This window comes from Cetorhinus maximus, chromosome 10 (assembly GCF_964194155.1).
Source record: "Cetorhinus maximus chromosome 10, sCetMax3.hap1.1, whole genome shotgun sequence".
Classification (NCBI taxonomy): domain Eukaryota; kingdom Metazoa; phylum Chordata; class Chondrichthyes; order Lamniformes; family Cetorhinidae; genus Cetorhinus; species Cetorhinus maximus.
The window spans coordinates 23006981-23030636 of NC_135888.1; the positions used below are offsets into that span (position 1 = coordinate 23006981).

The 23656-nt window shown below is 43.4% G+C and overlaps 2 protein-coding genes across 2 annotated transcripts in view; one reads left to right on the forward strand and one right to left on the reverse strand.

Annotated features, from left to right (window-relative positions):
* Positions 1-3672: 3672 nt before the first annotated feature.
* On the reverse strand, positions 3673-15927 carry exosc2 (exosome component 2). Its single transcript, XM_078550141.1, has 9 exons — positions 15771-15927; positions 12440-12541; positions 10509-10554; positions 9213-9302; positions 8368-8433; positions 6718-6786; positions 5575-5751; positions 4535-4663; positions 3673-3817 (listed from the first exon to the last, which is right to left on the reverse strand). Exons 1-9 carry the CDS (start codon positions 15884-15886, stop codon positions 3737-3739), a joined length of 876 nt encoding a protein of 291 aa, XP_078406267.1. The 5' UTR covers positions 15887-15927; the 3' UTR covers positions 3673-3736.
* A 2370-nt stretch (positions 15928-18297) lies between these two features.
* Positions 18298-23656, forward strand: part of LOC144685545 (uncharacterized) — a 67072-nt gene continuing 61713 nt past the window's right edge. Inside the window, exon 1 of the mRNA XM_078550167.1 lies at positions 18298-18549. Coding sequence (XP_078406293.1) covers positions 18428-18549 — 122 coding nt within the window. The 5' untranslated portion in view covers positions 18298-18427. The remainder of the gene's footprint in view (positions 18550-23656) is intronic.

Here is a 23656-nt window from a genome sequence, read left to right on the forward strand (position 1 = left end):
AAAGGCACTATATCAATGTCAATTTTTCTATGCTAAGAGAGTGAGAGATGTCAGCATGTTTAAAATCTAATTCCTGTATTATTGTGAGGTTATTCAAGAGGCAGATGCTGTGATTTCCAGCAACAGTACTGAAGACAAGTGCTCCAGAACTTGCCGCGCCCCTAGCCAAGCTGTTCCAGTACAGCTACAACCCTGGCACCTACCCGTCAATGTGGAAAATTGCCCAGGTATGTCCTGTACACAAAAAGCAGGAAAAATCCAACCTGGCCAATTGCTGCCCCATCAGTCCATCAGTTGATCGTTAGTAAAGTGATGGAAAGGGTCATCAACAGTGCCATCAAGCGGCACTTGCTTAGCAATAACCTACTCACTGATGCTCAGTTTGGATTCTGCCAGGGCCACTCAGCTCCTGACCTTAATACAACCTTGGTTCCAGCATGGACAGAAGTGCTGAACTCCAGAGGTGAGGTGAGGGTGACTGCCCTTGACATCAAGGCAGCATTTGACCAAATGTGGCAACAAAGTCGTGAGCAAAACTTGAGTCAATGGGAATCAGGTAGAAAGCTCTCCGCCGGCTGGAGTCATAACTAGCAGAAAGGAAGATGGTTGTGGTTGTTGGAGGTCAATCATCTCAGGTCCAAGACATCGCTGCAGGGATTCCTTGGGATAGTGTCTTTGGCCCAACCATCTTCAGCTGCTTCATCGATGACCTTCCTTTCATCATAAGATCAGAAGTGGGGGTGTTCGCTGATGATTACATAATGTTCAGCACCATTCGTGACTCCTCAGATACTGAAGCAATCCATGTCCAAATGCAGCAAGACCTGGACAGTATCCAGGCTTGGGCTGACAAGTAACATTCACGCTACACAAGTGCCAAGCAATGACCATCTCCAACAAGAGAGAATCTAACCATCACCCCTTGACATTCAATGGCATTACCATCGCTGAATCCCCCACTATCAACATCCTGGGGGTTGCCATTGACCAGAAACGGAACTGGACTAGCCATATAAATACTGTGGCTACAAGAACAGGTCAGAGACTAGGAATCCTGCAGTGACTCCGCAAAGCCTTTCCACCATCTACAAAGCACAAGTCAGGAGTGTGATGGAATACTCCCCGCTTGCCTGGATGAGTGCTGCTCCAACAACACTCAAGAAGCTTGATACCATCCAGGACAAAGCAACCCACTTGATTCACACCCCAACCCCAAGCATTCACTCCCTCCACAACCGGCGCACAATGGCAGCAGTGTACCATCTACAAGATGCACTGCAGCAACTCACCAAGGCTCCTTAGGCAGCACCTTCCAAACCCACGACCACTACCATCTAGAAGGACAAGGGCAGCAGGCACATGGGAATGCCACCACCTGGAAGTTCCCCTCCAAGCCACTCACCATCCTGACTTGGAATTATATCACCGTTTCTTCACTGTCACTGGGTCAAAATCCTGGAAATCCCTCCCTAACAGCACTGTGGGTGTATCTGCTCTGCATGGCCTGCAGCAGTTCAGGATGGGTTGGGATCTGCTCCTTCCATCCTGATCCATTGGGCGGACCTGCCTGCCACTGGGATCTTCCGGTCCTGCTGCAAGTCAATGGACTTCCAGCTGGGACGCCACCTCGCCTGCAATGGGTCCTGCCCACGATGGGGACCAGAAAATCCCGGTCATTATTACAGGCCAGGGCTGGAGAGTTTTATGTAGGCCACAATATCCTTATCTGTAACAGAAGAGGAGAACCAGCAGTCTGAGGGGGACAGAAGACACTTCCCGCCCACCCCACCAATTAAGGCTCCCGTGTCTTCCAACACAAAATTTAAAGTTACATAGAAAATGTAGTAGGTCCTTCGAACCTGCTGTTATTCAATATGATCATGGCTGATCCTCTATCTCAATGCCATGCTCCAGTGCTCTCCCCATGTCCCTTGAAGCCTTTAGAGTCCAGAAATCTATTTCCTTCTTAAATATATTCAGTGACTTGGCCTCCACAGCCTTCTGTGGTAGAGAATTCTATAGGTACACCACTGTCTCAAGAGTGAAGAAGTTTCTCTTCATCTCAGTCCTAAATGGCCTACCCCGTATCCTGAGACTGTGACACCTTGTTCTAGAACCTCCCCCCCACCCCGGTCAGAGGAAACATCATCCCAGCATCCAGTCTGTCCATCCCCGTCAGAATTTTATATGTTTCAAAGAGATTCCCTCTCATTCTTCTAAACTCCAGTGAATAGCCTAGTCAGCCCAATCATACGACAATCCTGCCATCCCAGGAATCAGTCTTCGCTGCGCCCCTCTATGGCAAGTTTATCCTTCCTTAGGTAAGACCAAAACTGCACACAATACTCCAGGTGTGGTCTCATCAAGGCCCTGTATAGCTGCAGTAAGACATCCTTGCTCCTTACATAAGTCCTCTAATAATGAAGGCCAACATATCGTTTGCCTTCTTAATTGCTTGCTGCACCTGCATGCTTGCTTTCAGTGATGGTGTACAAGGGCACCCAGGTCCCTTTGTACATCACCATTTAAATACTCTGCCATTCCGTTCTTCCTACCAAAGTGGATAACTTCATACTTATCCACATTATACTGCATTTGCCATGTATTTGCCCGCTCACTTAACCTGTCTGAATCAGCTTGAAGCCTCTTAACACCCTCCTCATCACTCACATTCCCACCAAGTTCGTTTCATCAGCAAATTTGGAAATATTACATTTGGTTCCCTCATCCAAATCATTGATATACATTATGAATAGCTGGGGCCCAAGCATTGGTCACTGTGGTACCCCACTAGTCACCGTCTGCCACTCTGGAAAAAGACCCATTTATTCCTACTCTGTTTCCTGTCTGCTAACCAATTCTCAATCCATGCCAATATATTACACCCAATCCAAATGCTTTAATTTTACACACTAACCTCTAAAGTGGGACTTTATCAAAAGCTTTCTGAAAATCTAAATACACTACATCCACTGGTTCTCTCTTATCTATTCTGCTAGTTATGCCCTCAAAAAACTCCAGGTTCGTCAAACATGATTTCCCTTTCATAAATCCATGTTCACTTTGTCTAATTCTGTTGATATTTTCTGAGTCCTGTTATCATGTATTTTATAATAGACCCTAGCATTTCCCTACTACTGATGTTAGCTAGCCGGTCTGTAATTCACTGTTTTCTCCCTCCTTTTTTAAATAGTAGGGTTACATTTGCCACTCTCCCATCTGCAAGGACTGTTCCAGAATCTACAGAATTTTGGAAGTTCTCATCCTTGTTTTTAAAACCTTCTGTGGCTTCATCCCTTCTCTAGCTCTGTGACCTCCTCTAGCCCTACCACCCTTTGAGATATCTGCACTCCTCCATTTCTGGCCTCTTGCATATTCCTCATTTTCATCATTCCACCAATTTAGTTGTGCTCGAAGCTCTAGAATTCCCTTCGCAAGCCTCTCTTCCTCTTGTCTTCTCATTTAAGACGATCTTCAAAATCATGTCTTTGAATAAGGTTTTGGTCACCTGTCCTATGTCTCCTAATGTGGCTTGGTGTTAATATTTTGTTTGTTAATGCTCTTGTGAAGCATCTTAGGACATTTAGCTACGTTAAAGGCGACATATAAATGCAGTTGTTGGTTCATTAGTTGAGAGTTACTTGTGTGTTCTGTGATGTAGAGAAAAGCCAGTTTATTTTAAAGTTTAATTTGAAATATATTACAGGGAAAATTAAAAAAAAGTCCATGCTTCACATTATCCTTCCTGATCGATTAGACGTTGTCTTGTCTCAATCACTATTTCTTCCATTATTTCTGGCTTCAGAATATCTTTAATCTGCAATAAGATCAGAAACAACATGGATAAGTGTAATGTACATGTACTGGATAAATCTTTACTTGATTTTAGGAGTTCTCCCCTGAAATGAACATTCGATCTCTACGCATGGGAGGAAAACAAGAGGGCTGCGAGCAAAGCAAAGCAAGATAGGACTGCTCAGTCTCTAGAGAACTGACTACAACAGGGTTAATTATTCACTTCTACAAGTGCTTAAATGATTCACCGAGAGAGCCTACAAAAAGGTGTGTTACTGACATGTAATCAAGCAGCTAAAACACAGGAACCATTAAAGTGTATTTTCTCTTAACAACTGCTGACAGACCTGCTGTATAATTGCAACACACAGGAGTAGAAAGGCAGACAGTGACTGATCTATCAGGGATTACATTCCTAAGTAATATCAGTCTATAAATTACAGTGACCAGTGTGATCATGTAAGATCATGTGTGTATCCTCATCTGCTACTTTAACAAAAGCATTTACAGCAAACAGGTCAAAACCTCGCTTAATATACTCGTTTCAAATTTCCTTCTCCATAACATTGCTGAGAGTAATTTCTGAGCTTTAAAAGGATGAAAATTGTTAATTGGAGCAAAATGTTACAGGGTGAGCCAGACCTTAACTTTTTCCAAATTCAAAACTAAATGAATGAAAAAACTGAAGACACATCAGAGTTTCAAATCCTTCACAGCTAGTCTGTATCAGAAACATTACCTGTTGATGCAGTGAAGCCTCATAACAATACAGAACACTGGTATCATACAGCAGCATCTTGTGAACATTCAGAGCAATGATGCAGTTGCGGAGTCGCGAGATCACCTCTCTGTCTGATAAAGGAACTGGCTGTAATCAGAAGCAATAGGAGAAGCACTGACATTTTAAGACTGAGTTGTGTTTACGAACCCTGTACAATTAAAGCGATGTTGCAGTAAATCAGCTCAATGCCCAGGTTATGAAAGAATTGCTTTAAACAGTTAAATCCTACTTAAAACAAGTCCATGCAGGAGATGAAGCTCTATAATAAGTAACATTGCTAGAGTGAATTGAAATGCAAATCCCAGAGTTAACAAAACACAGGAGACTGAAGACTTTATCTCAGAGCCATGGCTCAGTAAAAAGCACTATTGCCTCTACATCAGAAAATTCAAGTCTCACTCCAGGTACCTGAGCATAAAGTTTAGACTGACACTCCTAATGCACTACTGAGGGAATACTGATTATCGAAGGTGCTGTCTTTTGAACAAGACATTAAACCAAGTGTCCATCTACTCTCTCAGGTGGATGTGCAGTATTATTTTAAAGGGGAGGGGGGGGTCTGGTGTTCAGGCCAATATCTATCCCTCAAACAACATCACTAAAAATATTATCTGGTCATTATGATATTGCTATTTGCGGAACCTTTCAGAATGCAAACTCACCGCCACGCTTAACGTCTCATCTGAAAGATGGCACTTCTGAAAGTACTGTGATCCCTTGGTGCTGCACTGGAGTGGCACTCGAACCCACAGTCTTTAACTCAGAGGTGATAGTACGCTACCCACTGAACACACCTGGCACACTAAGTAAGGAGCATGATTGATCAAAAGTTGTACTACTAGAAGTTTTATCTTTGTTTATTTTGAAGGAGGCACGCAGAACTCAAAAACTACTTTGAACTCTCACAACTGCTCTGGAGAGTACGTGCAACTCTCATCGACCACCCCCTCGCACCCTCTGCTGTCCCTTAACTTCCAAGCATATGTCTGGTATCTCACCTCCAAATTAGTCACAAATCCTCCCGCCTCATCGTCCTTCTGTTCAGAGATTGGATAAATCCAGATGTAACCGTTATTTCCAAGGATGATGGCAGCTCCACATGGCAGGTTGTGAAAGTGAGTCTTTCGACGTTTTACAAGTGAAGGGGAGACCTGGACTAGCGTCCCCTGGCCCAGCTGACCACAGGAAAGATAGGTTGCAAAAGAAAAATGGATATAGGAATACCCTTTGCACATGGGAAAAGTTCTGAGTATAAATGTGCCAGAAAGGAGCAGTAGAACTTATCAACACAGAAGCGTTATAAGCAATTTACAGCAGTAATCTAGCATCATAGAATAGAACAACATGGAGACCATTTACCCATAAAGTCTACAATGGCTCTTTCGAAGAGCTATCCAATTAGTCCCACTCTCCTGCTCTTTCCCCATATACAGGTACCTGCAAATTTTTCTCCTCCAAGTATTTATCCAATTCCATTTTGAAGGTTACTATTGAATCTGTATCCAGCACCCCCTCAGTCAGTGCATTGCAAATCCTAATTACTTGTTGCATAATGTTTTTCCATATGTCGCCTCTGGTTCTTTTCAATCACTTTATATCCAATCTGTTCCAATGACTGGCCATACACATGCCCAATAGATTTAGACAGGCCGGAGGTTTAGGAAATCCATCAGTCATTGAAATACACATTTTATAAAACAGAAGCATAACAGACAATCCAAAATCATTGTACTGCATCCAATACTCCTGTGCCTGCTGACCTATACTAGTTCAGTACAGCATTGTCTCGACTTAAAATTTTACTCATGTTCAAACCCTCCATGACCTTGTCCCTTCCTATCTCTAAGCTATTCTAGCCCTATAACCCTGAGGTCTCTGCACTCCTCCAATCCTAGCTTCCAGATTTCCATCATCCTGCCACTGGTGGCCATGCCTTCAGCTAGGCCCCAAACTCTGGAATTTCCGCCCCAAATCTCTCCACCTCTCTTCCTTAAAGACGCTGTTTAAAAGCTATATTTTTGACCAATCTCAGTTACAAATTTTGCACATGAAGCTATGTGAATGCAAGTTCAAACTTGCATACAACATAAGTTTTTCTTTAAACTTTTTGTGAATAACTACATCACTAGAAGTTACAATACCTTGCCATACTTCAGACTCCTGGTGTGCAAGGACAGAGCACCATCTGCAAACACAGCCTGGACCTCTGCCTGAGTGTGCGATAAGGAAAATCAACAATAAGCAAAGGGTATTAAAGGATGTGGAGCCAAAGACAGGTTAAAAAAAAGGTGAAGTACAGATCAAGCTGAACAGACTTGAGAGGATGAATGGCCTCCTCCTGTTATTATAGATGCTACGCACAGTATTAAAGGATTCAAAGGACACTGCATGATTGTTCAGTTGTAGTGGTCACTGATGGAAGTCACTTTCTCTGGTCTTGAAATGTGAATTCAAGTGTTTCAGTGTTTTCCCCGCTCTCTGACAGTGGGCTTCACATGAGCACCACGAATGCCAAAAATCAAATCATGATGTTCCAAAGTGGCTAATTCATGGCTGGACAACTAGATGGAGAAGCTCATATGGGGAGAGAGAGATAAATTAGCAATGGAGAGCTCTCCTCACTTTCAAGCTGTGTGCATTAATTTTTTTTATTCTTTGTTGCCCATCTCTAACTGCCCTTGAACTGAGTGGCTTACTAGGCCATTTAAGCACGAACCATGTGGGTCTGGAGTCATGTGTAGGCCGGACAGGGTAAGGACAGCAGGTTTTCCTTCCCTAGAGGACATTAGTGAACCAGATGACAATCAATGATAGTTTCATGGTCACCATTACTGAGGCTAGGCAGTGAATTCCAGATTTTTAATTAACTGAATTTAAATTCCACTATCTACCATGGTGGGATTTGAACCCATTTCCCCAGGGCTTTAGCCTGGGCCTCTGGATGATATCAGGTGGGGTCGCCCTTTTAGGACAGAGATGAAGAGAATTTTTTTTTCAGAGGGTTGAGCAACTTTGGAACTCTTTGCCTCAGGAGGTGGTGAAGGCGGGATCATTGAATATTTTTGAGGTGATATTACCACTACACCACTATGCTTCACTCCACAACCTAAGTAACTAAAGGGAGATCTCAGCTGGGATTGACAGGATGAATTAAAGTCAGTTTAAAAAAAACACCAACTGTTCTCTCTTTAAAGTGAACTGACTTCATAAGTGTTCAATGAAAGTGGATTTCTTAAATCAGCATGTTTTTCAAAACTCTCTTCCCATTGATCAAAAGCTCCTTACACTGCAAAAGTGAATTAAGTCTTATTCAGTGTGTATAAAATTTCAAAATTTCTCTCCAGAACTGATCAGGCATTCCTGGTGAGGAACAACACTAGGGAAATTACAGGCTGTAGTCTTGATGTGCTGCTCATTTAAATCAGTGGGTAGATAAATGAAGCACCCAGGCCCAGGGTTTAGTGAGCAATCTCATATCACATCAGGAGGGGTCGCCCTTTTAGGACAGAGATGAGGAGAATTTTTTTCTCCGAGGGTTGAGCAACTTTGGAACTCTTTACCTCAGGAGGTGGTGAAGGCAGGGTCATTGAATATTGCAAACAAGAATCTAATGTTATTGGGGGGATAAATGGGAATGTGGAATTTGAAACACAAACAGATCAGCCATGATCTTATTGAATGGCGGAGTAGGCTCGAGGGGCCGAATAGCCTACTCCTGGTTTCTATTTCGTATGAGTGTTCAATGAAGGAATCAGCCCCAAGAACTCCACATTGGTCAGTGAAAAGGATACACTGATCAGGTCTCCCTCTTGCAGGTAGTCTCTCATCATCAGTTCGTCCTCAGCAGATCTTCTTCTCTGTAAGGAGACAAAGCTTATATAAGAGGAAGAGAGAGCAAGTTCACCCCAGAGAAAGGCATGGACAAACAGCCAGCTTCAGTAAAAATAAAATGCAGATGCTGGAAATCCGAAATAATAGAAATTGCTGGAAAAATTCAGCAGGTTTGGCAGCATCAAACCTGAGTTTTTCCAGCATTTTCTGTTTTTATATTAGCCAGTGACAGTACTGTGATAACCGCACACAGCATTAGAGACAGCCTTGGGTCAAGAAACAAGACTGAGACATCCTCCTGGCCAAGGCACAGATAGAATGGAAACAGGAAGCAGAGTTCCCAACAGATATCTGGGATAAAATGCTCTTCGTTGCATTGTACTGTATGGCATCCACAATACACAACATACTCCACTCCAGAAATTTGAGCATAAAAATCCAGACTGGCAGACTCAGTGCAGTATTCAGAGAGCGCTGAACTGTCAAAGGTGCTGTCTTTGTGTGAGATGTTAAACCAAAGCCCTGTCTGCTCTCTCAGGTGGACATAAATGATCCTACATCCACTATTTGGGAGTAGGGGTGTTCTGGCCAACAGTTATCCCTCAACAAACATCACTAAGACAGTTTATTCAGTCAATATCACACTGCCATTAATGGGAGCTTACTGTGCTTAAATTGGCTGCCACGTATCCTGATTTACAACAGTGACTACATTTCAAAAAGTACTTCATTGGCTGTAAAGTGCTTTGGGACATCCTGAGGTTCTGAAAGGTGCTGTAGAAATGCATGTCTTTCTTTTACTCACCAGTTCACCACCAGGAAGGTTAACAGATGAGAGAAGCAGTACAGAGTCCAGTCTGGCGTTGGTCTCCACTTTCCATCGCTTCTGCTGTACCTACAATTATTCAGGAAGATTCAGTTACAATCTTGTCGGACTTGAGCTCAGACATGCCCATTCTCCAGGCCAGAGGGTTCCTGATCCTGTGCCCAACAAATAGATGGGTATACCCTAAAATGTGGGCAGGAAATGAACATCATGCAGCTCTGTAGCAGCAAGAAATCTTGCATGCAGGCATGTAGAGAGAGATAGCTGAGCACTTTATAGAGCGGTGTGACAATACAAGGGACACCAATTGGTGGGAATGCAAAGCAAAAAAAAATTTCAAATGAGGATTTTGAAGGGATAAAGGGGGCAACAACATAGTGGTGCTGGATGAGAGTGTTCTGGAAGTGGCAACGTACTTAAGCAGCAGCTAGCAATGGTGAATCAAAGGTATAAAGGAAAAAGGATTAAGGCACAAAGGGATAGAGAATATATGTAGGAACGTAGAGGAGACGAGGTAGTTTGGGATGTACAGAGTAATTAACAAATGGTTAATAATGTATAGGACAGGGGGAGAAGTGGTCTGGTTTTTCACTAACTGGAGCAGATTGCATCATAGAGAAGGTGAATGTCTTTATAAATGGCACTCTTTCCTGTAGCAAATGGACATGTTAAGGTAGAGAAACTGGATTTAGCCACACAAGATGTACTCAAACATGAGAAACTCTAACTGGAAAAAGCCTCTCATTAGCCCAACAAAGTCCATTTTCAAAGATCAACCCACCACGCCTTTCAATAATTTCTCTCTGCTCTGGTTTTGCTTCAGTGGCCTTCCCTTGTAGCTTAATTCCCATACATATTGAAAGTAAAAGCCTTCCATCATTTTTAAATCTGTGCTGTGTGTTTGAACTCTTCATTATACAGTATAATTTTGGTTGGTCAGGTTATGCCAGGTCATCATGTTAAATACTCAGCACGCCATAATTCTGCTGAAAACAAAACACCCATTTCACCTCCAAGTGTTTATATAAAATTTCAAATTAGTATCTTGATGCTCATCTGAGATATCAAATTGGCACACAGACAAGTTCAAACAACATGTTACAGTTTTACCAAAACACTTTCTTTGCCCTGTTCCAAGTACATTTTCTTCCCAGCAGCTAGAACAGTTTTGCAATCCGCTTTATTTGTCTTCCTAAAGTATATTTAGGCTCTCCAAACTGATGCGTGCTTGAAATGCTCTGCAACCCGAAACAAAACTGAGCAGTTTTAATTTACCTCTGTGATTCTGCCCACAACGACATCCCCAACTTCTCCATTGTACCTATTGAAATAAAAATTCAGATTAACAGTATTAATCAACTGCGTTCAAAGACATAGATTGTGTCCCGCTGCAGCAACATCTTAATTTTAATTTTCACATTCTCATGTTTAAATCCCTCAAATCCCTCCCTATCTCTGTAACCTCCTCCAGCCCTACAAGAACTCCACATTCCTCCAGATCTAGGCTGTTACACAGTCCTCACTCCAGTGCTATCTTTAGCTGTCTAGGCCTTAAACTCCAGACTTACCTCCCTAAACCTCTCCACCACTCCCCCTCCTTTAAGTTGTTGCTTAAAACCTACTTCTTTGATTGAGCACTTAGTCATCTGTCTTAATGTCTCCTTCTTTAGTTCAGTGTCAGATTGTGTCTGATTATGCTCCTGTGAAGCACCTTAGGATGTTTTACTAAGCTGTTGTTGAGCACAGTTGTCTTATTTTTCCACTTCAAATGCAAGTTCTTCCTTTAAATCATCAACATAGCCACAGGTTTATGGTTATCATGATAAATTGGATGGAAATAGCATTGCACAATTTCAAAGGTGTCAAGGGGTATGGGGAGAGAGTGGGAGTATGGCGTTGAGATAGAGGATCAGCCATGATCAAATTGAATGGTGGAGCAGGCTCAAGGGGCCGAATGTTCCTATTTGTTATGTTCTTATGACCTACTCCTGCTCCTAATTTCTATGTTTCTAAATAAAAGAAGTTTGCTAGATTGATACCTGGAATGAGTGGGCTGTCTTATGAGGAAAGGTTAGACAGACTGGGCTTGTTTCCACTGGAGTTTAGAAGAGTGAGGGATGATTTGATTGAAGTATACAAGATCCTGAACGGCCTTGACAAGGTGGACATCGAAAGGATGTTTCCTCTTGTGGGCGAGTCCAGAACTAGGTGGCACTGTTTTAAAATTGGGGGTCACCCTTTTAGGACAGAGATGAGGAGAAATTTTTTTCTCTCAGAGGGTTGTGTGACTTTGGAATTCTCTGCCTCAGAAGGTGGTGGAGGCGGTGTCATTGAATATTTTTAAGGCAGAGGTAGATAGATTCTTGTTAGGCAAGGGAATCAAAGGTTATTGGGGTTAGATGGGAATGTGGAAATCGAAACACAAGATCAACCATGATCTTATTGAATGGCGGAGCAGGCTCAAGGGGCTGAATGGTCTACTCCAGTTCCTATTTATGACCTATTCCTGCTCCTACTTTCTATGCTTCTAAACCACCAGAAAAGTCTTGGTACCCAACTACTGAAAACTGAATTTGACATATGCAGTCACAGCCACATATGATTAACGGCCATATATTGACCAGAGTCCCTAAACAGTCTTTATACTGTTAACTGGCCTTGTGATAGCAGTGTCACTTCTGAGTGAGAAGGTTGTGGATTCAAGACCCACTCCTGAAGTTTAATGGGTAATCTATGCTGACAATCCAGAGATGGTGACGCATCACTGGAGCTGCTATTTTATGGTTTTGATGTTTAAACATGTCTCTCTCTCTCCCCCCCCCCCCCAATCCTGTCTGCCTGTTTAAGTGGACAAAAATACTTAATGCTTTGAAGGAGTGGGGGGGAGAGGGCTGGCAAAGGGAGTGCAAAATCAACGATGCTCTTTCCATGGAGTTAAGTCACGTTGAAAAGGGGACTTACAACACGAATGTAAAAAGACCTCAATATGACCTATGGGAAAGGAGCAGGCGAATGGGACTAAATGCATAACTCTTTCAAAAGAACCAGCAGAGACACAATGGGCCAAATGGCCTCCTCCTTTCAGATGCTAATACAGCCACAAGTTGTGAAATTGAAACAAAAACATTTTCTTCTTAATTATAAGGTTTGCCCTTTACTCGATGATAACATGTACACACCAGTGACAATAAGTGTTAAAGACTTGCCTTGTTTGAAGCGGCTTGACACATATCAATTTATTCACTCTTTCTACAGCCCCGGCAACTGACGCAATGAGTTTCTCATCTTCCATGTATGTACCATGACCTCTGGAAAAAGACAAGATTCACACAGGATTAGGAGTCTGCAAAAAAAAAAAAATCCAGAACAGTTATGCACTAAAGAAAGAGTCCTTTTCAGATTTGTCCTCTCCCAGTCAGGGTTACTGGCTCTCTAGGAGTTACTGGTTAATGTCCTGGACATTGCTGCAAAAGCCCAGGGGGGAAAAAAAATCACAAGGAGGCTGGAAAAGAAAATTGTGATTATTTTTCATTTTCTTTGAATCTTTTTGTTTTAGTTATAAAAATATTAGAATTTGAGAGAAAAAAAAAACTATTGATTAAAAAGTCAGGAAGCATCCAATTGCATAACGAAGATTCTGTTCCATAGAACCATAGAAAGGTTACGGTGCAGAAAGAGGCCTTCAGCCCATCATGTCTGCACTGGCCAAAAGAGAAAAAGAAAGAGATTAACCGCTCATTTTAATCGCACTTTCCAGCACCTGGTCCATGGCCTTGCAGGTTACAGCACTTCAGATGCAGATCCAGGTACCTTTTAAATGACTTGAGTGTTTCAGCCTCAACCACCAAACCAGGCAGTGAATTCCAGATGCCCACCACCCTTTGGATGAAAACGTTTTTCCTCCTGTCCCCTCTAATCAGCTTAAATCTATGCCCCCTAGTAATTGACCCCTCAGCTAGGGGAAACAAGTCTTTCCTGTCTAGCCTGTCTAGGCCCCTCATAATTTTGTACACCTCAATTAGGTCATCGCTTAGCCTCCTATGTTTTAAGGAAAACAACCCTAGTCTATCCAATCTCTCCTCATAGCTGCAAGTTTCAAGCCTTGGCAACATTCTTGTAAATCTTCTCTGCACTCTCTCAAGAGCAATTATGTCCTTCCTGTAATGTGGTGACCAGAACTGTACACAAATGAAATCCCAAGGCATTTTACAGGCAAAGTGTACTTACTTGTTAATTTTAAATCGAAAATTGATAGATTTTTGTTAACCAACAGGCTTAAGGGATATGGGGAAAAAAGCGGGTTTATGAAGTTATGTTGCCGATCAGCCAAGATCTCACTAAAATGATTAATAGGTTCGATGGGATAAACGGCCTCCTCCTGTTGCTATGCCCCAAATTTTAACACCCAGAGTTGGTCTGAACTTCACTACAAAATCTGTTGTTGGCCTTTATAACCATTTCAGTAAGTTTGAAGTTATCAATGAGGGTTAATCTGTGATTTCTCCCTCCTCATCCCCACAAAAACCACCATAGCAACACTGCAGTTCTGGCAATAATAAAGTTAAAAGGGTTAAATTATGAGGACAGGTTGCATAGATTAGGCCTATAGCCTCTCAAGTATAGAAGGTTAAGGGGTGATTAAATTGGGGTGTTTAAGATAATTAATGGATTTGATGGGGTAAATAGAGTGAAAATATTTCCTCTTGTGGCAGAAATGGGGGGATGGGGGAATGGGAGATGGTGGCAGGTCAGGGAAGTCCAGAACATGGGAGCATAACCTTAAAATTAGAGCCAGCCATTCAGTGGTGATGTCCAGATGCACCTCCACCCCCAAAGGATAGTGGAAATCTGAACACACTCCCTCGAAAAAGATGTTGGGGCTAGGGTGCCAATTTATATTTCACAACTAAGATCGGTAGATTTTTGTTAGGAATAGAGCCCCTCAAGCCTGCTCTGCCAATCTGTTAAGGTCATGGCTGATCCGAATCTAAATTTTGTCCACCCACTTTAGCTCCATATCCTTTGGTGAACATAAGTCTAATAATCTCAAATTTAAACTTATTAATTGGGCAACCATCTATTGCATTTAGTGTTTCCTAATTTTTGAATGGCTTAGTTCTGATTTTAAGGTGATGTTCCCTTATCCTAGATTCTCTCACCACTGGAAAAGGGTTAAAAATTATAGAACCAAGGCAGGTAGATAGAGTTAAGATGCAGATTGATAAAGACTCTACTGAACCCACAAACAGTTTGGGACATCAAGGAACAGAGGGAATGTGAACTCTGGTTCCCAAAGCCCCATGAGTGGAAATATTCTGTCTGCGTTTATCCTATCCCTTTCTTAATTTTCCTAGCTCAGTGTTGGTCCAATATGCCGCCACATGTGGTGGGTTGATACTCTTCATTTTTAGAGTGACACAATACTGAGTTCTGGTGACACACAGAATAATAACTGAAGAATTTGGTTTTGTTTAATTGGTGATTTTCACAAAACAGTTGAGGTATGTGAGTGACAGACAGCACTGCATTGCTGCCAATGAGGGATGAAATGTGGAATTTTGGCAAGCTAAGTTGTGCAGCAACATCCAAATATGCTCAGCTTTTACCTTAATAGATATATCGAAACGAGTGATATTGGCTTAGAAAAGGAGATTTCAGGAGGTTGGCCATGAGCCAGAGGTCTTATAAATGTCTGGAGACCGTGTTCAGAAATGGCAGGCAACCGTGCGTAAGCAAGGCATGAGTCAGAGTGCAAAAGCCAATACGTTGAGACTTGTCGATTCTTTTCCCTTCCTGAGTCTCCTAATATATCAATTCTGATAAAATAGAGACAATTTACTCTTGAAGAAATTTGTTCTTTTGATATAAACTGCAGCACACTGTCAGAGCTCAGTTAACAGATTGTCACCACCCTTTGAGCGTGTAAACAGCAGCTTGCTTGCTTTGCGGAACAGTTGGATTGTGAAAACATTTTGAAGCTGTTCCCTGGCTGTGGCAATGAGTTGATCAGTCTTGATCACCGATGGTTCAAAATACTAAAGCTTGTGCATTTTTTTTATTAAAATGGCAGATATTTTAGATCATGTGGCCAGTATGGTGACCTGATCGCCACAAGTTTGACGAACATCGAAAGCCAACTGGACAACACTGGTCTAAGTCACCCTTAAGCCTCTTTCTAAAGAGTTCACATCTGTTCAGTCTTTCCTGATATTTATAACCTCTCACTTCAGGTACCAAGCATCCCTGTGATTTTTTTGCACCTTCTTCCTGCAGTGGAGACCAGATCTGTCCACAGTTACTACAGGTATGTTAAATATCACCTGTATGTCAAATGCTGAGTATGTCCAGCGTTACCCATCCATTTATATTTATGAAAATCGAGTTTGAACGATCCCCAGCTATGGACGGTTGATAAAATAATTCAAAGCCGCAGGCCGAGTACGCGCCGTCTACACACGTTGGATGGATGTCCTCATCTCTCAGTTCACCATCAGCTTTTAAACCACACTGTACCTCATTTTTTTAATATAGTTTTACCTCATGAAGCCGGTGTCGGTGGTGATCGTGTCTCCCGGTGACACCAGATGTTTACCGACCTCCGCGGGTAAAGAGACGCGCTTTCGCGCAACTGCCAACCGAATGTCCACCGCCATGTTTTACACTGGGACAGCCCCTTTAGTCACCACTTATAAACAGCACGCCATCTTTACTGCTGGCAAACCCGCTTCAGCGGATGACCATAGCACCGCCCGTCTGCCATCTTTTATACTGGCAGTAACCTTCAATGATTTTATGGCTACATTTGCCATATTTAATGCTGGCAAGCCGGTCCTCAGCCGATGCCCGTAAATAAATCAAAAGTAAAATACTGCCAATGCTGGAATGTGGGAATAAACACAAACATTCTGGAAATATTCAGCGGGTCTGACAGCATTTGTGGATAAAAACAGAATTAACGTATCAGGTCGTTACCTGTTTTCGCCAGATTTAAAATACTTGACAAACCATAGAATCCCATAATTCTTAGCACTATTCTCGCCATGTTTAATGCTGGCAATTTGCACCAGCCTGTTACTTTGATCGCCATATTTCTTCTGGGCAAATCGCCTTAACGTTTTCGTCGCCATGTTTGTTTCTGGCAGATAATTGATTCCTTCTCACTGCCGCCATCTTTTAAACTGGCAAAACGGTTTTTCTCGGCATCTTTCTGTAACTAATCGTTGCCAACTTTTGGACGATATCCCGACTTATATAGAGACATAGTGTTGGTTAAACGGTATTTCAACACGTATTGCTCTTGTTTCCTCACAATGAAGTCTGAGGTGATTCGGCGCCGGCTTCATCGGCGTCTGGAAATGGTGGGCGCCGCCATTTTGAGTCACATTTACATCCACAACAAAACTTTGACACGCTCTTCTATTAATTATTCTTTAATTTGACAAATATGGCAGGAGGTTGTACACTTATTAGTTTCCAGATCCATTGGTCGAGGTTTGACCCAACCCAAACAAGTTCTCGAGCTATTTATAATATCCTCAAAATGTTAAAAATCACACATTACCTACTTACGGTAATTACCGTGACTAAATTGCTGCGTTTTATTCCCATTTCCACACACTTCATAAGTTTTAACATAAGCATGCCTCTACTTTTACAAAAGCGAGAACCAAAAGCGCTTGTGGTTAGGATCCGGAATGCACTACCTGAGAGGGTGATGGAGGAAAATGCAATTGTGGCTTTCAATAGGGAATTGAATGAACTCCTGAAGGCAAAAAAAAACACTCCAGGGAAAGGGCAGGAGAGTGGGACTAGTTAAACTGCTTTTGCAGAGAGCCATAGTTTCGACAGCTTGATTGAATGGCCAACCTTTTGTGTTCCATTCATGATTTTAAAACTTCCAAAATGGCTCAAGGCTGTTATAGAAGGATGAATAAACATAAATGGACCATATTGTCTGTGCTAACAAGGGATTTAAATCCCAGTTCCATGCCTTCTCCTGTACATTTATATAAAAAGAGTTGCATTTATACAGCTCATTTCACATTCTCAGGATACCCCAAATCACTTCATAGTGTTGAATAACTTTTTGAGGTGGAGTCACTGTTGTAATTAGGATGCACAGCAGCCCATTTGCACACAACAACATCCCACAAATAGCGATATGATAGTGACAAGATAACATTTTTAGTGATGCTAGTTGAGGGCCAGGACACCAGGCTTTCATTGCCTTTGTTTGAAATAGTACCATAGGATTTTATGGAGACGGATAGGATCTTGGTTTATGATCCTTTTCTCATAGCTCAGGTTTAGCCCAGTGGCTCACTTCTTATATTACAGTGACTATATTTAATAAGAAACACTTGTTTTAATGTAAAGTGCTTTGAGACATTCTGAGATTGTGAAAGACACAATAGAAGTGCAGGTCTTCTGTTCTTGGCTTGAAACCAAACTTCAATCTTAACATCAGACGAAACAAAAAATGCTGGAAATACTCAGCAGGTCTAGCGGCATATATATATATATATATATAGAGAGAGAGAGAGAGAAACAGAATTAACGTTTCAGATCAATAATCTTCATCAGAACATTCCTCTGATGCTGCCATAAACCTATTGATTATTTCTGTTTTTATTTCAGATTTCCAACAACCACAGGATGTTGATCTTGATAAAAGCAAAATACTGTTGATCTTGATTCGCTAAAGCCACTTACCGCCCTCCCCTGCACACTGAACCACGAAATACATACCATGAGCACATTAAAGGCTAGACTTTTACAACAGATCCATACACAGCACAAAAGCAAAATGCTGCCACTGATTATGGAAATCTGAAGTAATTCAGAAATTGCTGGAAAAGCTCAGCAGGGCTGACAGCACCTGTAGAGAACAGAAACATTTCAGGTTTGTGACCAAGAACAGAACAGATCCCAGGTACAGAAGCAGCATGAACCAACGGCGCCGCCATCTTTCTTCCTGGCGATGAATAGCGTGGAGAGCGCCAGGTTTCATACTGTCATGAATTCTAACCCTCCCCACCACTGGCGGCGCTGTGGCGGAAGTTCCCCTCCTTTTGGCCGCGAGGGGGGTTTTTTCCTTCTCCCGCGAACAAAACGGTCGCAGGTCGGCGAGGCGCGAGCTTGTCCCTCCCCGACAACAATAGAAATTATCAGTTTTTAAATAAAACAAAGGCGAGATGTTCCCTCAGCAACAACAACAGCAGCATTTTCAGCAGCAGCTACTCCAGCTCCAGCAGCTCATTCACCAGCAACGGCAGCAGCACCGCCACCCGCACCCACAACAGGCAGGCCCTGGCCGGTAAGACCTTCAGGCAGGCCCTGGCCGGTAAGACCTTCAAATACAGGCCGGGGATGAGACTAGGCCCATCGCCTCTCAACATGAACAAGGGGGAGGTGGAGGGGAGAATTAATGACCATGGGGGTGTGGTGTGGATGGGGGATGAATGACCATGGGGAGGGGGGGGGAAATGAATGACCATGGGGAGGGGGGGGGAAATGAATGACCATGGGGAGGGGGGGGGAAATGAATGACCATGGGGAGGGGGGGGAAATGACCATGGGGATGTGGTGTGGAGGGGGGATGAATGACCATGGGGAGGGGGTGGAGGGAGGATGAATGACCATGGGGGTGTGGTGTGGAGGGGGGAATTAATGACCATGGGGGTGTGGTGTGGAGGGAGGATGAATGACCATGGGGGTGTGGTGTGGAGGGAGGATGAATGACCATGGGGGTGTGGTGTGGAGGGAGGATGAATGACCATGGGGCTGTGGTGTGGAGGGAGGTTGAATGACCATGGGGGTGTGGTGTGGAGGGGGGAATTAATTACCATGGGGGTGTGGTGTGGTGTGTGGAGGGGGGATGAATGACCATGGGGAGGGGGGGGGATGAATGACCATGGGGAGGGGGGGGGGATGAATGACCATGGGGAGGGGGGGGGGGATGAATGACCATGGGGAGGGGGGGGGGATGAATGACCATGGGGAGGGGGGGGGGAATGAATGACCATGGGGAGGGGGGGGGGGATGAATGACCATGGGGAGGGGGGGGGGATGAATGACCATGGGGAGGGGGGGGGGATGAATGACCATGGGGAGGGGGGGGGGATGAATGACCATGGGGAGGGGGGGGGGGATGAATGACCATGGGGAGGGGGGGGGGGGATGAATGACCATGGGGAGGGGGGGGGGATGAATGACCATGGGGAGGGGGGGGGGATGAATGACCATGGGGAGGGGGGGGGGATGAATGACCATGGGGAGGGGGGGGGGGATGAATGACCATGGGGAGGGGGGGGGGATGAATGACCATGGGGAGGGGGGGGGGATGAATGACCATGGGGAGGGGAGGGGGGGGGGATGAATGACCATGGGGAGGGGGCGGAGGGGGGATGAATGACCATGCGGGTGTGGGGTGGAGGGGGGATGAATGACCATGGGGAGGGGGTGGAGGGAGGATGAATGAACACGGGGGTGTGGGGTGGAGGGGGGATGAATAACCACCGGGGTGTGGTGTGGAGGGGGGATGAATGGCCATGGTGGGTGTGGTGTGGAGGGGGATGAATGGCCATGGGGGCGGGGGAGGAGGGATGAATGGCGTGGAGATGAATGGAGGAGGGGCATGGGGGGACGGAAGGAGGGCCGATCAGGGATAAAAATGTGGAGATTTAAAAGAATATGGTAAATAACTTTAAATGTTAACATTGTTTGTTAAATTCCTTCATAGAGCAGCTTTCACAGTGTGAAATAAAAGCATAAAGTTCTGGGAAAACTCAGATCTGACAGAATCTATGGAGAGAGAGGCTGTTCTGTTTTTATTTTATCTTTCGCAATGTGTTCAGTTTTAGTTTGTTTTTGGCTGGCCCTGGGGTGGAAAGCTGTTGGCCCATTTCAATCTGGAACTAAATATGAAATAAACGCCTGGGATGTCTGTGGCCTGAATGGGTATTTGCATGTACAGCGTTCAGGGAGTTGAGTCCATAATCCAAACTGACTCTCCCAACTGTTGTTGGTATGGTCTTTCAGATGAGACGTTAAACAAAGATCCCATGGATGGCACTATTTAAAGAAGGGCAAGGGAGTTCTCCCCAGTTTCCTGAGCCAATATTTATCTCTTAGCCCACGTCACCTGACACAGATTATTCAGTCATTTATCACCTTGCTGTTTGTGGGATTTTGCTGTTTGCAGGTTGGCCGTCATGTTTGCTACATTACAACAGTGACTACATTTCAAAATTACTTCATTAGTTGTAAAATGTTTGGGTTGTCCTTAGGTGCTATAGAAATGCAAGTGAAAACAGAAAATGCTGGAAATACTCAGCAACTCTAACAGCATCTGTGGAAAGAAAAATAGTAATGGAACTGGTTCTATACACAGCAAGTCAGTCAGCATTTGCAAAAGGATAAGAGAAGATAATACTTCAGATGCAAGAAGCTTCACAATTGAAAGATCACTCCATCTTTTCATTTCTGATTGAAGTGTTGGTTTTGGGTCTCAAGTTTAATACAATAAGCCATCACTACATCTGCCCTCTCTTTGCAAACCTCACTGTGAATCTAAAGTTGATGTGCTTATGCAATTTAAGGTTATGTGCTATTGTTCTTCATTGAGGCTTGAAAACAGCTTCCTGGTTTGGAGGGAACAGTGCCACCATCAGTCAAGCTGATACTAAGTAGCTTTCAAGTCACAGAATTTTAATGGCACAGAAGGAGGCCATTCGGCCCATCGTGTCTGCACTAGCTCCCCAAATAAGCATTTGGCATTGCACTGCCTTTTCCCCAAAACCCTGCACGATTATTTCGATTCAAATAATCATCTAATGCCCTGTTGAATGCCTCGATTGAACCTGCCTCCACCACACTCCCAGGCCGAACATTCCAGACCCGAACCACTTGTGTGAAAATGTTTTTCCTCATGTCACATTTGCTTCTTTTGCAAATCACTTTAACCCTGTGCCCTCTCATTCTTGTTCCTTTTACAAGCAGGAACAGCTTTTCCTATCTACTCTGTCCAGTCCTCTCATGGTTTTGAACATCTCTATCAAATCTCCTCTTGGCTGCCTTCTCTCCAAGGAGAACAGTCCCAACCCCTCTAATCTATCCCCATAGCTGACGTTTCTCATCCCTGGAACCATTCTTGTAAACCTCTTCTGCACCCTCTCCAGTGTGTTTACATCTTTCCTATAATGTGGCGTCCAGAACTGTACACAATACTCCAATATAAATTCAGCATAACCTCCTTGCTCTTGTACTCTATGTCCCTATTAATAAAATCCAGGACACTATATGCTTTATTAACTGCCCTCTTCACCTGTCCTGCCATCTTCAATGATCTATGCACTTATACACCCAGGTCTTTCTGCTCCTGCACCCCCTTCAAAATTTCACCCCTTATTTTATATTGTCTGTCAATGTCCTTCCTACCAAATACATCACCTCACACTTCTCTGCATTGAACTTCATCTGCCACCTATCTATCCACTCCACTAACTTGTCTATGTCCTTTTGAAGTTCTATACTGTCCTCCTCGCAGTTTACAACACTCGCATGCTTCGTATCATCTGCAAACTTTGAAATTGTCCCCTGTACACCCAGGTCTAGATCGTTAATATATATCAGGGAAAGCAAGGGTCCCAATACCAACCTACACTACAAAGCTTCCTCCAGCCTGAAAAATATCCATTGACCATTACCCTCTGTTTCCTATTACTCAGCCAATTTTGTATCCACGTTGCTGCTACTCCCATTTAGTCCATGAGCAATGACTTTTCTCACAAGTCTGTTGTCTGTCACTGTATCAAATACCTTTTGAAAGTCCGTGTACACCACATCAACAGCATTACCCTCATCAACCTTTTCTGTTACCTCTTCAAAAAATCTCCAGCAAGTTAGTTAAACACGATTTCCCCTTTAGAAATCCATGCTGGCTCTTCCTCATCAATCCATATTTTTCCATGTGGCTACTAATTCTATCCTGAATAATTGTTTCTAGAGCCTTGCCCACCACTAAAATTAAACTGACTGGTCTGTAATTGCTGAGCTTATCCTTACAACCCTTTTTGAACAAGGGCGTAATGTTTGCAATTCTCCAGTCCTCTGACACCTCCCCTGAGTCTAAGGAGGACTGAAAAATTAAGGCCAATGCCCCTGCAATTTCTACTCTCACTTCCTTCAATATCCTTGGATGCACCTCATCAGGTCCTAGTGCCTTGTCAACTTTAAGCACTGACAGTCTATTCAAAGTCATATCCAGTTAAAAACATAAAGCAGGGATAAAAGGCCATTCAGCCCATCAACCCCATTTTCTCAGGAAACTACAATACCAACTTGAAATGCAGCCTAAGATGCTGCACAGCAGTGTAACCAAAGATAGTCACCAATCCAAAGAAAGATTTTGGGATGGATATCTAAAAGCTTAGTTAAAGAGGTTGATTTTAAGAATGTTTATAGGAGAGAGAGGTGGAGAGCTTTAGGGAGGGAATTCCAGACCTTACAGCCTAGATAGCTGAAGGCACAGCTACCAGTGGTGGAGCGAAGGGAGTGTTGGAGATAAGAAAGAGGCTACATTTGGAGGAATGCAGCTCTTGGAGGTTTAGGACTGGGGAAAGCATATAGAGAGGGGCGAAGCTTTGGAAAGATTTGAACACGGGTGAGAATTTTAAAATTGAGGCATTTGAGGACTGGGATCCAATGTAAGACAAGTGAGAATGGGTGAACAGGACTATATACAACCTGCTGCAGAATTGGTTCTATGCAGTATTACTGTTGAAACTGGTATTGTTCTATGTAAGCTGGCATGTTAACAGCTCCTCTGCTGCTTGTCCTGGCTGAACCTGTGTATGTGTTTAAATCACATGCAGCATGTGTTAGTGAAGAAAGCATTGGGAATGCTGCATTTGAGAACTTGTGGTGGCCAACACTGCAGGAGGTGGGGCAGCAGAACTCAGTCTATTTCAGGTGCATTGCAGTCAGAACACAACAGTCTGTTGGATTAATAGTCTGATCTTGTGTCTAGAGGGACAGCACTGAAACAGAGCAGTAATCTTAAAAATGAGCCACAGGCAGGCTGCAAACATGCATTCAGGGTGAATTACTGTTAATGTGCTCCAGAGTGTTCAGTATGAAGTTAGTTAACCTACAGAAAGGGGTTAAAAATTGCCTTGCTTATGGTGAATTCTTTGAGATTTTTATCTTGCAGTGTGAATCAATGACTGAATATGAGCTTGAGCTTTTATTGCCCCTTGGCATATTAAATGATTTAGGGACAGCCAAATGCACAAGTCCCTGTGGATTGTCATAAAGTGACTTGTCTGGTAGTTTTGAGAAAACAATACCCAGCAGAGCGTGCAGGATAAATTAGATACTGCAACAATGCTGCAGAGTGATGTGAGAAGTATTCTATAAATTAA